General features: G+C 38.2%; 1 protein-coding gene across 1 annotated transcript in view; it reads right to left on the reverse strand.

The window, feature by feature from the left end:
- The window catches only part of Patronin (calmodulin-regulated spectrin-associated protein patronin), a 760252-nt gene that overhangs the window by 186010 nt on the left and 552870 nt on the right, over positions 1-21372 (reverse strand). The window contains exon 14 of the mRNA XM_067151814.2: positions 7644-8086. Within this exon, the coding sequence (XP_067007915.2) occupies positions 7644-8086 (443 nt within the window). The remainder of the gene's footprint in view (positions 1-7643; positions 8087-21372) is intronic.

A 21372-nucleotide genomic window follows, 5' to 3' on the forward strand; every position in this document is an offset into this window, starting at 1 on the left:
TAATGGTCTAGCTCCGTATTATGGAGTAATGCAAGGCGAGTTGTCTTAAAGAGCGGTTACAGTTAAGAAAACTAGGCAGCAACATTATCAGTGGCGCGGACAAGCTAACTAATCCTCCTAGAACACTATGTAGATGATACTACCACACAAAGAGGTCTATTCTTCTGTCAGCCAACACTCTGAGTTACTTAAGGTCCCTGGATCAAGGTATTATTTTACCTCTAACACATTCCTATAGAAAGCAGCGGGTGCATTACTTTCTTCAGGAAGTCTCTAGAAATGTACCAGCTGGAGAAATACGCAAGTTGAACATGCTATGCAGAGTGTGACAGTTGCCTGGAATGCTATTCCTTCATCGACAATCAAGAACTGCTTCGTCAAGTATGGATTTAGTTCCTTAAATGAAGAAGATGAATGGGAGAGTTTTGGCAACAGTCTGATGTCGCGAAGCACATCACCATCAACAATGCGGAGACTAAGTCATAGGAGCGGGATCCCGCCATGTTGATCAGCAGAGATCATGTAACGCCGGAAGGAGATGCAGCTCCAGCTGATAGACGAACAAGATGAAAACACAGCATACACGACAACTACTCCGTTGAAAAATGCTGTACTTGCTGCTCTAGCCATGTTGAACTCTATGATAACTGGGAGTGGTGCTGACAATTACAGCTATGGACCATATGGAGCAGTTTGCTACTAGCTTAAAAAAAAATATGAATGAAGCAACATATTATATATATAAAATACGTTCTTATTTTTAAAGGCATAAGCCTAATGTGTGACCAAAAAACTGGGCCATTAAACATTTGCATGTCCTTGTGTTAAATATATGTCACTATTATTTAATTGTGCTCTAGAAATGGTAATGAGGGAATGGTTTAGGAAATGTCCCACAAAAATAAAGATTGGCCGAAAAATCAAAACAAATTGCCTGAGTTTTGCTGATTTAGCATTACGAGTACTAGCAGTGGACATAAAAGAAGCAAAAATCCACATAACAGAACTTCAAAACATTGCAAATAAAATTGGCCTCAAAATATCATTTGAAAAACAGAAATTATGCCCCAAACACCAACACAACAAAGAAGTTACCATAAATGGTAATAAAATCTAAATAGTAACTCAATTTAAATATCTTGGAGAAGTAATAACACATAACCTAAATGAAAAAATCTCAATCCAAACAAGAACAAATAGATTAGCTAAAGCACAAAAATTAACATGGGATATCTACAAAAATAAATGTCTGTCAATAAATGCAAAAATAAAACACTACAACAAAGTTATAAAACCAGAAGCTAAATATGCAGCAGAAACACTTTTTCACCTGAATAAACAATCAAAGACTGACAGGCTTCAGAAAATTGAAAGGAGGATTGGAAGAACCTGCATCAACAAAAAATACCAGACAGATGGACAGTGGCAGTTAATACCTAACAAAGTCGTGTACAAAGAGCTAGAACCCATTACAGATACTATGCGTAAGAGGAGATTCGGATTCTTTGGACATATCATGACGATGCAGAATTCGAGACTTCTGAAACAACTAGTACAACACAATCTTGTCTCAAAAAATACCACAACAGGATGTAAATGGATCAGAGACGTAAGACAGGATCTGAAGGAAATAGGCCTTACAACACAAGACACCACAAATAAGATAAAATTGAATACAAAACTCAAGAATACAAACCTCCGCTTTACCCTTACATGAAACAAACCAATAACACGCATATTTTCAACCAAGGAAAGGGCACGAAGATCAGAGCGTTTGAAGAAGTATTGGGAGGACCGCGAAGCCCGAACAATCCCTTCAGAGAGACCTGAACGATGGACTGACTAAAGTGATCCTATGTGGTCATAGAAGAAGAAGAAGAAGAAGAAGAAGAAGAAGAAGAAGAAGAAGAAGAAGAAGAAGAAGAAGAAGAAGAAGAAGAAGAAGAAGAAGAAGAAGAAGAAGAAGAAGAAGAAGAAGAAGAAATGCCTGGGGTTTTTACGTTCGGTTTATTGTGCCATGTGCTTTGAATTGGACAGTGTTGTTGGCTCCCCTGTGTAAGTGTACTATGCAGAGACAACGAGGAAACAAACACATTTAATCATGAAAGATGTTCACAAGATAAATATACTTGTATTGTGTCATCTTTGAATCCTCCCCGTCCTCCCAGTTGGATACATTTAGGAAATTTATTTCCCATGCCACTTGATAGGTTTAATCTGTGAATCAAGGTGATTGCATGTGTGGGTCTTAGAATATTTTGTGATGCAGCAAGGGTTGGCATTTCTGAATTGCTCGTTGGTGGTGGTTAATTCAAAATCATGTGATTTGAAGTTGGATTTTAACATCCCAAAGACGAGGTTTTATTACATGTTTCTGCCATTACTCTTCACGAGCATCTATCGTCATAACAGTTCACCTACAGTACTCTTATTTCTTTCCAATAGAGCATGTGCTGCTTTCTAGTGGATGTGTGGGTCACTGCACGTTTCCTTGCGTATACTAATAGCATAGCGTATCGAAGAGGAAGTGCGACATCATCTCCGTTTGCCCGTAAAGAGCTCAGGAGGTTGGTGGGACACCTGCTTGGTGGCAGCACAGGCGATTGTGATGTCAACAGAGACCCTTGGCCATTAGTTCATTTATGCCGTACGAACATTTTAGAAGACAGTAAACAAACGAAAATTTTCACAAGTGATTTAAACTGTCTGATTGATGCATTAAATTTGGCTATTCCCACTCAAGCACTGTATAAAGGACACAAGCACGTGCAACTTTAATTAAATGGCAGAATGTTCTCGGAGATACTCAAAATTCATTCGCTTCACAAAGGACACTGGAGTCTTTAACACTAGAACCGCCGGAGCGATCAAAATGACCGCTACACTTTTTCAAAGCCTTATTTTGACCACATTTTCTGTCATATTGCAAAGAGCTTCAGTGACTTTTCCTGATTACCGGTCAGAATTATCCGTATTAAGTGTAATTAATTTTGCATGATTGGTTAGGACGTAGGTAACGAGTATACCCAGAACCGCCGGAGCGGTCATTTTGACCGCTGTATTGATTATCATAATAAAATGTATTAGAACATGTGCTTATTCCTCTGTTTGAGATAACATTTCTTTATAATTATTCTCCCTGCAATAATTTAAGCACAACTATGAAACTCTGATAGTATATCTACGGCTATTGTTCATTCTCTTCTTTATTCATTTTTCTAAAGGCGGCTAATGGGTCACTCTCCTCTGAAAGTAGCGAACATTCTTCCGCTGTCACAATTCCCTAATGATATACGTTATTTTGGTGTCAACCTTACAACCTTGGTACTGAAATTTAGCAATTAGACTGCAATTATGCCTGGTGTAGGCCGAGAACTGAAATTTTCGATTGTTCTATTACAGCAGTAGAAAATGCGATAGGAAAAGCTGGAAGAAAGAAGGGACGCATCTACACAAGCCTCCCAGGGCCAAGTAATACGTTACTAGGTACAGATGGCATCACGGAGTGGACTGTAGGAGAGTTTGTGAAGACTACACCTGGCAGGGTGGCTTGTCACAACATCTTGAAAGAAAATCCAGGACCTACTCCATACTCAAAGCGGTATGTTTCTGACGACAGTGTAGCGTGTGCATGGCGTCTTTTTATTGACGAATCTATATTCAGACACATCAAACACTCTACGAAAACTGAAGCAAAACGCGTATTAGGAGATAAATTGTGGAGTGTAAGTTTAGAAAACTGGAGGCATTCACTGGCTTAGTGTATGCTCGTGGTGTACTTGGAGCCAGTAGCACTATACCTAATGAAATCTGGTCTAAAAATTGGGGGCCACCATTCTTCAGTGAAACAATGGGGAGGAATTTTTGTCGAGAAATCCAAATATTTTTGCGTTTCGACGTCAGAATTACAAGATTAGAACGTTTGAAAACCGATAAATTTGCGTTAGTATCAAAAGTATGGGACAAATTCATTGAAAATTGTCAATGTCTTATATTCCATGTGAAAATCTGCCTGCTGATGAGCAGATTTTTCCAAGCAAAACAAGGTGTCCATTCTTACAGTACATGCCCAACAAACCAGATAAAATTGGTATTAAATTTTGGCTTCTTGTGGACGTTGACTCAAAGTTTCCGTGCAATGAGTTTCATTACCTAGGGAAAGACGATCTCAGACCACATGATGAGGCTCTACCCGAAAGTGTAATAATGAAGTTGGTGGAGCCATTTCAAAGGAAGGGGTGAAAAGTGACTACTGATAACTTTCTTTGCAACAGTGAAACTTGGTAAGAAGTTGAAGAGTAATGGTTCGAATATTGTTGGAACCATTAGACGATCAAGGAGAGAAATTCCTAAAGCTGTGAAGGTTATGAAAGCTAGTCTTTACGACTAAACTCTCCTGAAACATTCCAATGACACACTTACTGTTTATCAAGGAAAACAAAACAAGAACGTCCTTCTATACAGTACTTAGCACTCAGAATATGAACTTCAAGCTAATCCCAAAAGGATTCCCGAAACAGAAGACTTCTACTACAATACGAAATTTGGCGTGGACATGGTAGATCAAATGGGAAGAAAATATAATGTTCGATCCGTTACACGAAGATGGCCTGTTCATGTACGATCGTATTTCATAATATTCTTGACTTGGCAGCTATCAACTCCTGGATGTCTGGCTCCATGGCTAAAAGGTTAGCATGCTGGCCTTTAGTCACAGGGGTCCCGGGTTCGATTCCCGCCTGGGTCGGGAATTTTAACCGAAATTGTTTAATTCCCCTGGCACGGGGACTGGGTATATGTGTCGTCTTCATCATGTGTCCTCGGACACATCCCGGCACTAAAAGCCATACGCCATTTCATTTCAACTCCTAGATCAATTTCAAACACTGACAGGGAAGAAGATCAGTCGCCGAAATGACATCCTGAAACTAGCAGTGGAGCTTCGTGTGGGGTACATGGGATCGAAACTTAAGTCTGTGGATACAAAACCCGAATTTAGGAAGCCTGTGGAAGGAAATGTACAGACTAGGCAATGCCAAATGAGGAAATGCAGGAATAAGACAAGTTTTACCTGCAGAAAGTTCAAACAGCGAGTGTGTGGTTCTTGCTCAAAGGACATAACTAAGGTCGTGGTATGTAGTTCCTTCTTCTAAAGACGCAGGATTGCATCAGCGTGTGCAAATACACTGAAGGAAAAGAAGGAGACAAATATGTTGTGGTACGTGGATTTGGCAAACAAGTTTCAGGTCATAAATTGCACTAAATGAAATATTACAGTAATTCTGTTTTCTGATAATGAGTAATAACTATTTTTACCGTTTATACTAAAGGAATTTGAAGTAAAAACAATGTTTGTTTTTACTTAAGCGTGTTTTATAGAAACGTTTTTGTGTTTGTAATAAATTAGGAAAATATTACATTTGCAAAACTGTTAAATGTTTTGAATCTTTTCCGTGTTAGATCCCATAATTAATGTTTTATAAACTTAGTAATACATATTTTAAACGATGATAATGAGTTACTATACGTATTGAGCATAAAAATAATAATTAGAATACAGCGGCCAAAATGACGGCATCGGCGGTTCTACGTATACAGTATGTTCCGGCGGTCCTAGTGTTAAGGGTTACCGTGGAAGGTACCTTAGAAGTGTCTGAATATTTGTGGGAACACAATTATAGCAACGTTTTGACAGGAAAATTTAATCAAGATCCCCTAGAACGTCATTTCGGTATCCTGCGATCACTAAGTTGTGATGGTCATCCGTCCACTATTGACTTTCTACATTTACACAAGTTGCAGTCTATTTACGTACCGTCTAAACTTGCCTTATCGTCTGGCGGAAACCGTGAGTACAGAGCTGAATCCCCATTGACGTCTCTTGTTAATCGAAGGCGTATTCTTGCAAGAGAAATTGAAAGTAATAATCGTGCAGTGAAGACACAAGCTGTAGATGAAATCAGGGAAAAAATTGTGAACATTGAAAATGACATTCAAATACCAGACTGGGAAAACCGTTTACCTGAGTTAAGTGGACGGAATTGTAGCAAAGAGTACTTAGTGTATCATTTAGCCGGATACATAGTGAGGAGTATTTCAAAAGTGATTCAGTGTGATTTATGTCGTCCTTTCCTTTTCGGCAAACCGACTGATAGTGTGCCTGCTTCTCTAACACTAATTAAAGATTACGGCTCAATGCAAAGCGCCACATCTCACGTATGCGTCGGAAAGTGTTTATAATGTGTTGTTGCGAGTGGAAAATGTTGTTGCGGAAAAAGCTATCGTGTATGAATAGTTTATGGGGTGATATTTCCTTCGAGTGCTTCGATAAATTAGATGTTATTAAAATGAAGTCATCGCAGTTGGGGTGCTGTGAAGATCATGTGCTGTGTTTGCTACCAAAACTCTTATTTCACTACTTAAAATGTCGAGCCTTCTTCCGCACGAAGGAGATAAGAAGGGAGCTGGTTACTCCGAAGGCAGCGAAATCATCCAGGAAATATTCTAAAGTGTCCAGCAGATGAAATCATTTTCAAACGTAAGTAGCATGCTTGAGTTTCTTAGTATATTTTGAAGTAGTAATCTCGTTAATGCCTCTGTTATCCTCGCCCTCAGTCATCACTGTGGATGGCAGTGCCATCTGTGCAGCGGTCCACGGTAACTCGTGAAGGTGTCACACTTCCTCTTCGATACGCTATGCTAACAGTATAAATAATATTTTCACCCGTAAGGAGATACACATAATACAAAATAAGAAAATTTGCCAACAACTTAAGCTGGAAAGGAGCTTGCTAGTAACATTAGAACCGAGTAGACTAATGTGGTATGACCAGATGAAAAGATTGCTTTCTGACAGGACTCCTTGAACATACTTTGATCAGACTACCCCACAAAGATGAGTGCGAGGAAGTCCTAGAGGCATCTAAGGGAAACAAATATTGTGAGACTTGGCCAAGAGAGATCTAGGATGGCAACACAAACCGGAACAACAACTAAGGTTGGTTAGAACACACTGAAACAGGCTCATTTATAACCTTACTCACGTTGCTAAAATGGATAAGGGATGACGAAGACATTCTATTTTCTTAAGAACTACTTCTGGATTTTAAAAATAACAACACCCTGAGGCTGTAATGTCTGACAGTAATGTTAGGTGTAGAAAAGCGTGTAGTCCCATTTTAAAAGGGAAAGTTGGTACCACTATCTCAGCAGATCTTTTTTTCTACAATTTGCTTTACATTTCACCGACACAGGTACGTCTTATGGTAAAGCTGGGAGCGGGAAGAGCTACGAAAGGGACCAACTGTGGCCTTGATTAAGGTACAGCCCCAGCATTTGCCTGCTGTGAAAATGGGGAAACACAGAAAACTATCTTCAGGACAGCCGACAGTCAGGTTTGAACCCACTATCTCTCAAATACAAGCTGATGGCTGCGTTCAGCAGATACTGACACTCTGGAAAAGTACTGCAAGTTTGATTATGAGCTACTTGATATCATTGAAAGTGAAAAGAGAATAAAATATCTCTAATTGTTATTTGAGGTAAACTACTCAGCCTGTATACCTCTCGTCATTCTGTATAACTTCCTTTCATTTTCTGGAAAACAGAAACATAAAAAGAATGGGACAATAATTTGATCTTACCTATAAAAGATATACTTTGGGGCTCCATGTCGTCGACTGGTGGAGTAGGTATAGGTGCGTGCATTACACCAGGCCCACGCCCTTTGTCGACTGCAGCATCGGTCGCGGATTGAGGTTCGCCGAGCATCTGACTAATTCTATGTACACTGCTACGATGCTGAGGCGAGGCCGAAGGCGGAGTGGCCGATGGAGTAAAGAGAGCACCAGGGCTTGTCTCCCCGTGGTGAAGTTGGAATGATGTGTAAGTGCCACTGGAAGAGTTGTTGACCGAATACGTTGGCATGTGGTTCGTGCCCAGACTGTGGTGGTCCCCGTTGTGATAGCGAACATCGCTGCTACCGGAATGTGAAGGAGGAAACGCACCACCACCTTGCCTGTCGTGCAGCACAAAACCACCACTTGGTTGGCAGTTATAAGAAGTTGGTTGCATCTTCTGCTGATGCCTGTTCATTTAAAATTAAATCAAACAGTAATTTAAAATACAATACAAAATGAAAAACATAGTACTCAGGTAAAGGGTGGAATAACATGTATGTGTTCAATTGTAATGTATAATATTTTTATAATATATTGTAATTATAAGTGGGTCAATCATATGTTGACTGTCTGCTATCCTTGAAATGTATACATAATTTATATAAGAAAATATTTATTATTTTACCACCTATTCCATACAATGCAGAATGTTAACATATAAGTTAAAACATTGTTCAAATATAATGAGATATGTTTCGCCTCTTCTAATGAGGCATCTTCAGTCAATATCAAAACCTTATTATACCAGGTACCTGGTTAAAGATTATTCTAAAATGTATTGTAAAATGATGTGTGTAGGATAAAATTTACGGTTCATATATAAAAATGTTTCTGAGATAATTAAAACTCTAATACAATGATAAATTTGTGCGTAGTTTCACTTAAAGGAGGAGGCGTCATTTGATTAGAAATAACATGATTGATGGCTTGAAGCCGTGGTCAATGTTTGTTGTAGAAGGAAACTGACAAGTTAATACATAGTAGAAAAAGCATAAAATAGGTTCAATGCTGAGTATAAAATGGGAAGGAAAAGCATTCCAATTACTGAGCCTATGTCGTTATTTGATGTTGGCGTGTATTATTCGAAACATTTATAAGAGATTAGTCAACAGTTCGTGAAGTTTGTTCATAATTTAGCCCGGCGAGATTGTGTTCAACAGATACTTGTAGTTGGACTAATTTGTTGTGAGTCAACCATGTGAGTTTGCCGAAATATTAATGGGCCGTCACTCGCTACGTTGGTGTGATTTGACGCGAAGAGGATGATGATATTCGTTACTTCAAATTGGACGTTTTGTAATTGAGTTGATATCTTAAAAAAGATTGTTGAATAGTAGTTGTTATTTTCTTCATCCAAATGACAAATTTTAACGTTGATTGTGAAACTTATGTTGTTGAAGAATATTGTATTGATTTGATGGTTGAATTGGGGCTGTTGAATTGTAATTAATTTATTTTAATGAGTGAAAAAATTAAAGAAGGTTTTGGCTAAGAGTTGTTAGTGAAAAGATGTTGGCGCTTACCTTTGGCATTGTTGGACTGTTGACTTATTGTGTGAAAAGTTATTAGAACAGATGGTCGTTAATGTTTTTACTCCTTGTGTTGTACGTATGTTGTCTAGGTGGAGGGGATGGGCTGCAGAGTGCGGGGTTGTGGGCTTGTGATTGGCGCAAGGGAGGGAGTTGTGTATGGTGGAGGAGGCAGAGGGACGTGATGCATTTATCGGCTTATGGTCGCCGCATCAAGAGCAGTCGTGTGTGTTGGGAGGGGAAAGGGTGTGTGATGTATTCATTGACTTGGAAGGTGTACTTTTTGATATTGTTTCAAAAATATTGAACTTTTTGTCTTGAAGCTTTATCTTATTGAGTAATATTACTATTTGGTCATATAAAGGGCTTCTGTTGTCTATTGGATCATTTAAATTTTTATTTGCATTGTATTTTTGGTCCAAAAAAAGTATAAATTCTCGAATTCAATCATAAGTCTACCGTTCGATTGTGGTAAAGCTGTGCCCTGTATCTTTCATGTGATTGCTCACTGCTGAATGTTTGTTGTACTTCTGGGCATTGAAATATTCTGCATTCCTGGTTATGAAGCTTCTTCCTGTTTGCCCTTTATATGAGCTAATCTATAAATACCGGAACCTGAGCAAGTATTTTTGTCTGAATTTATTGTATTGTGGTTGAACATTTTTTGTTTTGAATTTTGGGTTTTAAAAGTTTTTTTTTATTTCTTGTTTTTTCAAGGTATTGGTTATTTGGTGTATGATCGGATTGGTGTAGGTAAAAGCTGCGTGCTTTGATTTGTTAATTTTTATTGGGGAGAGGTTTGTGGTTAGTTTTAATTTTACTTTATTAACTAGTTTCTTTATGATTGAGGGATTATATCCATTGAACAAGGCTATTTCTTTTATTTTATTTATTTCTTTTTTTAAATTGGCAGTTGAAAGGGGCATTTTTAGAGCTCTGTATACCAAACTGTAAAAAGAAGCTTGTTTGTGTGACTGTGGGTGTAGGGAATTTTGTTTAATGGTTGTAGGCATAAATGAGGGTTTTCTATAAATTTGGAAATCAAACTTACTAGTAGTTCTTGTTATTATGATGTTGAGAAAGTTAACTGAGTTGTGGTCCTCGTCTTCTTTAGTGAATTTAATACTATTGTCTAGGTTGTTGAGACTTTTGTGAATTAATACCAGAGCGGGGTTTTCATTGTTACACGTCCGTAGGTTTAACCTCATATTACCCTACACGTGACCCCTGGGTAGTGCTAAGAGAGCAACAACTTTGGCTGCTGGACCCAAAGCTCTTCTTTGTGGATATCCCAGCAATTCAGAGGATTCATCACCTCAATATAAGAAAAATGATTAAAATTGTAAATGGCCCTTTTCAGAGCCCCACTGAAAATCATGATCCTACTTTAAACATTCTGCAGCTCAATATCGAAGGAGCAACGTCGACCAAAAAGTGACTATCTAACAAAAATACTGACTAACCACAAGGTGGATATTGTTCTACTGCAAGAGACCCATTGTGAAAACCAGGACCAACTTTATGCCAGATGTAGGATTCCCGGATACAATCTGCTCAATGCAACGTTTCATAAACAGTACGGAACAGCAACATATGTAAAAAATGATATAGAGGAAGCTGAAATAATAAGCACAAATACTGATAACATGTTTTGTTCTAAAACAAAGATTGCAAATACAGAAATTGTAAACATCTACAAACCACCTTGTCAACCTTGGAGCCTAAATGAGACCATCCTGAATATACAGCACCCAGCCATAATCCTTGGCGATTTTAACAGTCAGAACACTAAATGGGGTTATAACTATACCAACAAAGAGGGACAAGATGTGTCTGAATGGGCTGATGCCAAAGATCTTTTTCTATTGTTTGATGCCAAAGAAAAGGGCTCCTTCCACTCTACCAGATGGAATAAGGACTATAACCCTGATCTGTGTTTTGTATCAAAAGACTCTCTTGGAAGACCTCTACACTGTACTAGGAAAATTCTGAACAACTTTCCCCGAAGCCAACACAGACCAGTGCTTGTCAAAGTCGGCCTGGAAATACCTGCCATCAGATCAGTCCCACTTCCCCGCTGGAATTTTTCCAAAGCCAACTGGTCTAAATTCACCAGCAAACTGGAACATAATGTACAGTGGATTCCTCCTACAACAGGAAATTACAAGCGCTTTGTCAAACTAACATCCGCCATCACGAAAGAGCATATCCGAAGAGAATACAGGAAGGATTATATTCCTGGATGGAACACAAAATGCAAAGAGCTATACGAGGAATATATGCTCAGCAGTGACCCTGAAATTGCAGATGAACTGATTCAGTCTCTAGATTCATTTAGAAAAGAAAAATGGTTCAATCTCATGGAAAATATGAGTTTTCAACAGTCCAGTCGAAAAGCATGGTCACTTCTAAGGAAACTTGGCAACAGCACTCCCAAATTCGGTCCCAAGAGCTCTAAAATAAAACCAAACGAGATGGAGAACGGATTAGTTAGCCTGACAAAAAAAAAACCTGTCGGCACAAATAAGAAAGAGTCAAAAAGAATTCAACAAGAGCTAAAATCGAGGATAACCCACGCCAAAGCAGTCTCTCAGTTTTCCTCTGATTTCACAGCTGCTGAGATCTCAACTGTGCTAAAAGAAATCAAGTCAGGAAAAGCAGCTGGATTGGATGGAATATACCCAGAATTCCTTATACATTGTGGCCCCCGAACAACTGAATGGCTTGCCAAATTTTACAGCAATATCTTACATGTTGGACAACTACCATCAATACTCAAAAGAACAAAAATAGTAGCAATCCTTAAACCAGGGAAAAGTGGAGACAGTGCAGAAGATTACAGACCCATAGCCCTTTTAAGTGTCTGCTACAAACTACTGGAGAGCGAAATATACAATAGAATCTCAGCCAAAATCCTAGAGCACATACCACTTGAACAAGCTGGCTTAAGACCAAGCCGCAACTGTACCGATCAGGTGTTAGCCCTAACCACCCATATTGAGAGAGGATTTCAAGATCGAAAGAAGACCGTAGCAGTGTTCGTAGATCTGTCATCAGCTTATGACACAGTCTGGCGAAAAGGAATGATCCTCAAATTCCTGAAGTTAATCCCTTGTAAGACGCTTGCCACCCTGCTGAATAATATGTTGGCTAATAGAATGATTGAAGTACACCTACACGGCAACATAAGTAAAACTTACAAACTGAGTGATGGATTACCACAGGGATCGGTACTGGCCCCATTGCTCTTCAACGTATATACAGCAGATCTGCCTTCAACTAATGCTAGGAAGTTTATACACGCTGACGACATCTGTTTGGCAGCCCAGTCTGGTGATTTTGCTGGAGCAGAAACCACACTCACTAAAGATCTCTGCAGAATTGATAATTATTTTAAAACCTGGCAACTGAAACCAAACATAACAAAAACAGAGGTCAGCTGCTTTCATTTGAGCAACAGACAAGCCAATTATGTCCCTCAGGTTCAATTCAGAGGCCATATACTGAAGTTCAATCCTCATCCAAAATATCTAGGCGTTACTTTGGATCGATCCTTGACTTACAGCGAACATGTATGCAAAACATCTGCCAAGATCAAAACCCGCAATAACCACCCTCCGAACTACAGCACTTGCGTTAGTATACCCAGTAACCGAATACTGCTGCCCAGTATGGCTGAACAGCGCCCACACGAAGATAGACACTCAGTTAAACGATACAATGAGGACTATATCAGGAAACCATCCAATCCACACCTTTGGATTGGTTATCAGTTCTTTCAAATATTCCACCTCCTCTTCTCCGAAGACAAATGGCACTGAAGAAAGAATGGGTTAAATGCCATGACAATCCTCTTCTACCAATACATCAAGACTGCCTACGTGAAGATCTCAGGCAGAAATCTAGGAACCCTTCTTGGTTACTAGGAAAGAGGCTAGCCCAAGATGAATTTAATACTAACACTGCCTGGCGCGAAGGGGTGGGCAGCTTCAAACCCTGACAGATTAGGTCTAATTTCGGATCCAGTTATGCAACCTCCTGGTTTCAACTTACCCAGAAAAATCTGGTCATCACTTAATCGGATCAGAACTCAACATGGCAGATGCAACTTCTGGAAACACAAGTGGAAGATTACCAGCGAGCCTTATTGCGACTGCCCTGACGTGCCTCAGACCGTTCAACATATTGTCACAGAGTGCCCACTCTGAAGATTCAGTGGGACAATAAAGGACATCCACGAGGCCAGTGATGAAGCTGTGAGTTGGATAACAAAACTGGACATTCAGCTTTAGCAGCAATGCAAATATTGATGAGCTCAAATGTATAAATATTGTTTGCTTATTACGTACTTGTTCTGTGTGTATAGATGAAACTGTGTTTCGTGTATTTGTACATATTTGTAAATAACCAAATTGTAACAATGTATCCTCATGCCATACGAAATATATATATATACTAGCGTGTCATCAACAGAGTGTAGCCAGAGACTTAATCCATTGATGTTTTCTATTATTTTCCTGTTTTCAAGGTTGTCCATATAAATTTCGGCAAGTATTCCAGAGATGGGGTCTCCCATGGCCAGGCCTTCCTGTTTATATTTCTTATTGTTGAAAGCAAAATACTTATTTTGTAAGACAAAATTTAATAATTTTAGGAATTCTTCTATTTCTATTTAGCTTAAAGTGCTGTGTTTGGAAAGATTATTTTTTATTACTTCTATAGTTTCTTTAGCAGGGATATTTGATTACATGTTGGTGACGTCGAAGGAGCACATTATGTGATTGGTTTTAAAATTAAAATTTATTAAGGTTTCGCATAGTTCTGTTGAATTTTTAGGGCGTTCGTTGTGGAATTTAAAATGTTTTTTGAGAAATTTTTGGAGGAATCGTGAAGTTTTGTATGTCAGGCTATTTCGGCTGTTTATGATAGGTCGAATGGGAATGTCTTTTTTATGTACCTTCAGTAGTGATCTGGCAGTGGGTAGTTTGGGGTCCATATTAATGAGTTTTTGGAATTCGTATTCGTTGAATAAAAATGAAGAGTTTTTTTAGAAGTGTTTTTAAGTTGCGTTGAGTTTTTGTAGTGGGATCCATTGAGACTATTGTGTAAGTTTTATTAGAAAAGAACTCCTCTGTTTTTTGGATGTAATCCTGTTTGTTCATTAAGACTATGGTATTGCCTTTGTCGGCTTTGGTTACTATGACATTATTGGTGTCCACTTTTTTTCTTAAATCTTGGATCTGTTTTTGAGAGATAGAGTTATTTTTCTTAGAAACTTATTTCACAAGAGCGGGTAATTTATTTTTAATTTTATATTTTACATTTTTCTGTTTGTCTGATGGGATTTGTTTGTTTGTTTGTTTGTTTGTTTGTTTGTTTATGTTTGCTTCAACATCAGCTATCATGGTGATTATATCTTCTGCTTTATGTTGGCTAGGCCAATTATATTTTAGGCCTTGGTTGAACAACTGTGTTTCTTTATCTGAAAAGGTGATATCAGACTGACTAATTGTAGTTGGAATATTGTTCCATGAGGAGGTGGGTGCTTTTTATTACTGTTCTGGTTTGGTGATTTTGTTCTCTCTTCTTTTAATGTGTTAATTTGCAGTTTAGGGTTTCTTGTTTTTTGTTCAATGTAATCTGTAATTTATATGTGACTAGCTGATGTACCCGTGCTTCGCTACAGAACTCTAGTGTACACGTTGTGAGCAAGATTGTATTAAATTGCATTGTTCTTAACATTACCCTAGAAATGCGATGGAGAAGTCACCAAACATCTTTTCTCATATGAAGACTCTTTCACTGTAATGTTAGATCCGCTTGCATACCATCAGTCACAATCAAGTTGGGGAGTTTTCATTATACTGGTAGACACTCACTCTCCACCTGCCTTTTTACATTCTCAGAATGACTGTCTTAGTGGTTTTTCCCAACTGAAATGAACATATATTAATTACTAGAGGCCTTATTTTTTGGTGAAATAAAACTGTTGATTTCGGTGTTAAAACTGACACAATTTTGGTAGGTATTTCGTGAAATAAATAGTTATGCTGATCGATGTTTCCTGCGAAATCTTCCTTGTAGTAGCGTATGGGGTAAATGTAACTAACTTTTTGATAAGGGGTTTTAAAGTAAACCCTTGTAATGTATGATTATTATTAAATCTTAGGAAAACCAAATATGCAAATTGTTACAGAAATAAATATATAAATCGCTGATAATTTGAAATGAAGTTAGGTGATCTGCCCTGTGATATACATTTATACATAGCCTACATTTTTAGACGTTGAATTACTTGTCTCCAAAGTACAAACTAAGCATGGTTTCAACATTAACAGCATGAAGAGTTGTGCGACAGTCAGGAAGTGTCTTTGTGCAAGCAGAGAAGCTCCTCTCGCTGACCACATTAGATGTCAGAAATCATAATGCTTGCGAACACTTGGATGCAAATTCACTGCGGTCTTTTATAAAACCTCCTAAAACTTTGCTAACACTGTCTTCTTTCACTTCCTCAACCAGACGTGCAGTCATATAGCTCTGGAAGATGTTCAAGGATATGCTCTTTTTCCCCGGTTGGGGATGAGTATCTCAGATGGCTTTCTGACCCCAATTTGGCAGGTTCGATCCTCGCTCAGTCTGGTGGTATTTGATACGTCAGCCTCGTGTCACTAGTTTACTGGCACGTAAAAGAACTCCTGCGGGACAACATTCCGGTATCTCGGCGTCTCCGGAAAACGTAAAAGTGGTTAGTGGGACATAAAAACAATAACATTATTACTACTCAAACAGGCGATTTATTTACAATAGGCCTACCAATACCGTCATATTTTACAGTAAAGACAGTATTATTTACCTTTCCTTTTATAGTCATTCTCTTCCTAATCCAGGATTATCCTATTTTTCTAGAGGAATGTTGGCTTGCATGAATGCTTTTTCTGTGTCTATTACAAATTGCTCTCTATAATTTTTCAACACCTTTATGATCTGTAAAGTATCGTTGATTGTTATTTGCCGCTTAGAATTATGTTCATTTGGTTCATTCTAATTCCCTGCAGTGTAAATCGCATGTTTCCACTTTACGAATATTACCGGTACACTATTGGTACATTAGAATCTTTCTTGCAGCATCAAATATAGTACGCGAACCTTTTCTTGAGCCCTGAACTCCATAGTGCTGAATGGGAACTAGGGCTCAAGAAAAGTTCGCGTACTATACATAGAACCCCTCACTGTTGTATTCCTCGGCCCTCGAAAAACCTGTTGTGACTTCAGTTTTCGGCATTTTTATACTTAATTGTTGGACATTTGCCGATAAATGTTTGTAAGTAACGAACTCTCATTGCGTACTGCTGTATCTACGACCGGTCTTGTATCTTGTTACGACCACAGCAAAATTTGCTGTAATCGATAACAGATATTGATTCTTATTGACTGCTTTAGAGATCACAGAACTAAATACACATACTTCGATACACAGTGCGTACCGCTTTGTGTGCATTTGTGAGGAGAATATACAGCGCTATCAAGTAAATGAGAAGGAAACTACAATAGTCAAGTTCTCAGAAGCATTTAAACATTTATTGGAGAGCTCTTCCGGTGCCATTTCGAATTTTTCGCACCAAGTGGTGTATATTTCGTGATTATTTACACAATTCGCGCAATAAATCAAATGTCGCGATATTTCCCCAGTTCATTTTGCTAAAATACGGTATTTTAATACCTGGGAAGGGATATATAGACAAGAAAGAAGATATCAAAAAAACCCGTGCATATCGTTATTACCAAAAAATACGGCCCCTATATATTACATTGGCGCTACTAAAAGCAATGCTTTCAATATGAAATTCTCAATCAAATGAAACGCTACACATTTTCTCACTTTTAACGATCAGGACTACACTGCCGATCTACCAGTCCACAGTTCCAGAGCTGGAATGACCAAGCTGCAGACAGCCGTGTTTCGTGAACGCTCTTCGTCTAATCTGTTTCCTAGGAGTACCCAATGAGTCGGAAAATATCAATTCATTACATTGGAAGGGAAAAATCTATCTGATTTGGAGGCAAATTTTTCTTCCAGGCCAGAGGAGAAACCCCCTCTTTACTGATAATCTGGAATAAAATGAATGTAGAATTTAATAAAAGTGAAGAGAAAGAAGCTTTTCTTAAGAAATGGCTCTTTTCAGGGTTGAATTTTGAGTTATTTGGTGGATTATGGTGCTATAATTTGGAATAGGCCTAAATTGTTATTGTAGACCAGGCCATACTACTACTACAACTACTTTATTTTTAGAATTTTCTTTATGTCGCACCAACACAGATAGATCTTACGGCGACAATAGGACAGGAAAGGGCTAGGAGTGGGAAGGAAGCAGCTGTGGCCTTAAATAAGGTACCAGCTGTATCAGAAAATATATGGACCAGAGGAATGGCGTGCTAAAGAAGAAAGTTTTCTAACTCCCCGGTTATTTCCCGCCAATATTCAGTCAGGCTATTATACTCGGTATAATCGGAGTTGAGAGGCAGCATAAGAGACAAAAAACATCACAACAAACAATGTTCAATGTAATGTTACTGTTGATCAATATTATGCGCTTTCGATATTGTAGGCCTTCACATTTAGTTTTCTTTTGACTCTGAAATACCACTCACCATAGTCGGTACAATAAAACTGAATTAAACATAAATGATCGGAAATTGTATTCTCGGTAACTTTTGTTATGTAGTGCTTTTCGATAGGACCAAAAACATAGGTATTTAAAAATTAAATTTTGGCTGCCTTCCCCTAAACTACAATTTCATCCAGGATGAATAAACTGTAGACTGTAGTTTCCTATTCCCCGACTCTATATACGATTTTTATTAAATTCTGTTTACCCATTCTCTCGTGGCTCAGCGTCGATATGGACTTAGCAACAAAAATACAAATTCATGAATATTTGTGTTATCTAATTTTAATGACCAAAATATTCGCATACATTTTTGCACCGATGAAGAGGCACAGGTGCAGTTTGTGAGCACATCCCCTGTAACAAACTAAACAAAGTCTGAACTCAACCATTGTGGAGCTTGTTAGTCACGGGGAATGTTAAAAGTTACACAACTTCATTCAAACTAAAAGTGGTGAAATTTGCACAAGAAAATGGTACCAGATTTTGTGTGATACCTGGCCTTCATAGCATAGAAGGGACCCAAGCTAGCGGCAGTACTTCCCCCTGATACAATTCCTCTTTGTCAAGCACTAGTGTCCTTGAGAATCAGTCAACAGGCACATTTATTACAGTAAGTTAAAACATTACTCATTTCATAGTCCAACGGTTACCACGTTAAACTTAAGTACTGATTACTCTTGTATGTTATTGGCGACACGGTATTAGTACCAGCAGACGATCGTATATGCGTGATGCAATGTGAGCTCAGCGCGGGGATATGATCGAGCTCACAGTGGCCTTCACGATGTAACGACTGGTACTACTTATCTAAGGAGTTCCTGTTTCAGAACAGGTACACCACAAACGGGAAACAGCATTACTTCATTAGACCGCACAAGGGTTGCTACACCATAACAAATGTGGTGGGAATGCACAAGCAAGGATAAATAGTAGAAATGGGTCAATAACTCATACGTTCATGAAATAAGGGTACAACCTCAAGCACCCAAAGAAGGGGTTATTACTTCAAAACTGTGCCTAAATGGAAACGTGCTTCACTCATACTTTCGGTGGAATAACAGAACAAACTTTCTGCTAAGATAACATAACATTATTTTAACATGCATAGTGGAATGTCAAAATCATAGGCCCCAAATCAGTAGAGGGAACCATGACCATGGAATATAACAACCATCAAAGATAAAAACACTTTCAGAAATAACAATTACCCTCACTGCAACACACTGACCAGCAGGACGTCAGCAAATGTTTCTATCTGTAGTTTAGATTTGCTTGCTTTCTAAACATAAACTCCAAGTGGGACGTTTCCTCAATTTTAGGTTAAATGCTTGGCCTAAGTAATACATAGGTTTTGAAAGACGCTAACAAAATAAATATTCCTCTGGGGAGGAATTAAAGAGTACAAGATAAATTTGGACAAGAAAAGCAAGTAAATCGTTTAACAACAAGTTTGCACTATCGCTGTCAAGCTAACCTATTTCCAAGGGGAAATGTTTTAACCAAGTAATAGTTTATATCAAATTTGCGAAAGTTAATCAACATTATAGATACAATAAAGGCAATTTCAGGGATCTAACCTATGTGAATGGATATCTAACAATGTATACAACGTAATACAATAAGGTGGGTAAGAAAGGAATGTAGGAGTCCGAGAAACATGATAACAAAAATTTCAGTTACTTGATGCACAAGCTGACAAGAAGATTGCCATAATCGCATGATTATTATTAAGTGTTCACAAATAACATATTTACTCATGTATTAGGCCCCTTTCCCCCCACTTTTACAGCCAAAAAAGTAAAGAGGGGTCCCATACGTGATAACATCAATTTTTGTACAGTCAACACATGACTTCTAGGCTATCAAGAGCTATAAATTGTACATCTAAACATTCTACAATGTTCTTTAACAAACCTATGAATGTGGCTATTTTCGTTGGAAGGCAGTACAGTAGAACCTCAATTATATGTTGACAGAAACTATGTTTTCCCATATTATTCGTTCAAATTACGTGGTCCCGCGAGCATCCTAATTAAATCACGTTGTAAAAATCCCACATTATCCGTTCTTCGAAGAAATTATTTCCTGTATCAACCGTCCAGAAATTTCAGTCCCATCAACGCTAAATCCTCGATCACGCATTTTTCCGGAAACTGTACCTCACGAAAGAATAGCTACGGCATACTCATGGGTCTTGGTGTTAACGTACCGTCATTGCGGTAATTTGAAGAAGTACTATACCGGAAAAGTGACCGGCAGTGAACTTGCATCTTAGTGTCGCATTCGGGTGGTACTGTTCAGAGAATTGAAATCATAAAGCAGAGTGTGTTGACAATTGGAAAAAGAGCACATTTTGGCAGCTCTAGGTCTACTTGAAGATGGAATGAGTTTCGTCAAATGTTTGTAATTGCAAAATGTCTACATTATGCCCAGGGTTGGATGTATATTTTATTTTTTTTTACTTTTTTCGAGTGTATCGCCGAACAGGTTTTCGGCACTTCCCTCAGGGCACTGTACAGTCACTGAGCATTCAGGCAGGAATCGAATCTGCTCCTTCTTAAGAACCGTAACACAAATTTAGTATTTTAATATCATATACGAATACGTTATTGAGACCAGAGCAGATAGTTTAGACAGTTTATTGCTTCCACCATCAAGTACAGGAAATGTACATTAGGTACTGTCAGTATTAATAAAAATAATCTATAGACAATATCTCAGCCATAATGCCCGAGTCATTAGAAAAATTATTTTAGCTACCTATATTAGGTCAGTTTTTGAAATACCACATTCTAGATACTCTTCTACACTAGAAAATGTATTTTCCTTAAAAATGTGATAGTACCCTGTTAAATGCACTATTGTCTAATGTTCAAATTGGTAGTGGAAGCTTATTGGACATCTTAAGCTGCTGATAACAGTGGCTGCTTGTGCTTTTACTAAGCCTGGAGTGAGGAGTATCCAAATCATTCTTGTATCTTGTATCGTGCATGTGAACTGTAGATCTTTCTTTAAATTTGGAAAGATTCTCTTTCACATGCACAATATTTGTAAGAATATATAAACAGTAAACTGTCATAATTTTTAGGCTCGCAAAGGAAGTTTTACAGGAGTCTCTAAATTCTAATCCAGTCATTAATACATTATTTGATGTAGGACAATTGCCCCATAATCTGATCCCATACAGTACATGAGGGTGAAAGGAAGCATGATAGGATGCAAATAGCATATCCCGACTAATACAGGTTTTCAGTTTCCGCAACAGATACCACACTCTGGCTGATCTCTTACAGAGTTCTGATGTATGTATTTCCAAGGTAAGTCTTGTATCTACATGTAGATCTAATAATTTAACAGAATTACAGCAGCCATTATTTACAGTGTGATCCAAGATAAATAGGATATTTTCTGTTTTAGTGACATTAATAGTTAATTTATTGTGATGAAACCTGTTTTCAGCAAAGTTAACAGATGTGTTGACTGTTTTGTAGTGTT

The sequence above is a fragment of the Anabrus simplex genome, chromosome 7, assembly GCF_040414725.1.
Source record: "Anabrus simplex isolate iqAnaSimp1 chromosome 7, ASM4041472v1, whole genome shotgun sequence".
Classification (NCBI taxonomy): domain Eukaryota; kingdom Metazoa; phylum Arthropoda; class Insecta; order Orthoptera; family Tettigoniidae; genus Anabrus; species Anabrus simplex.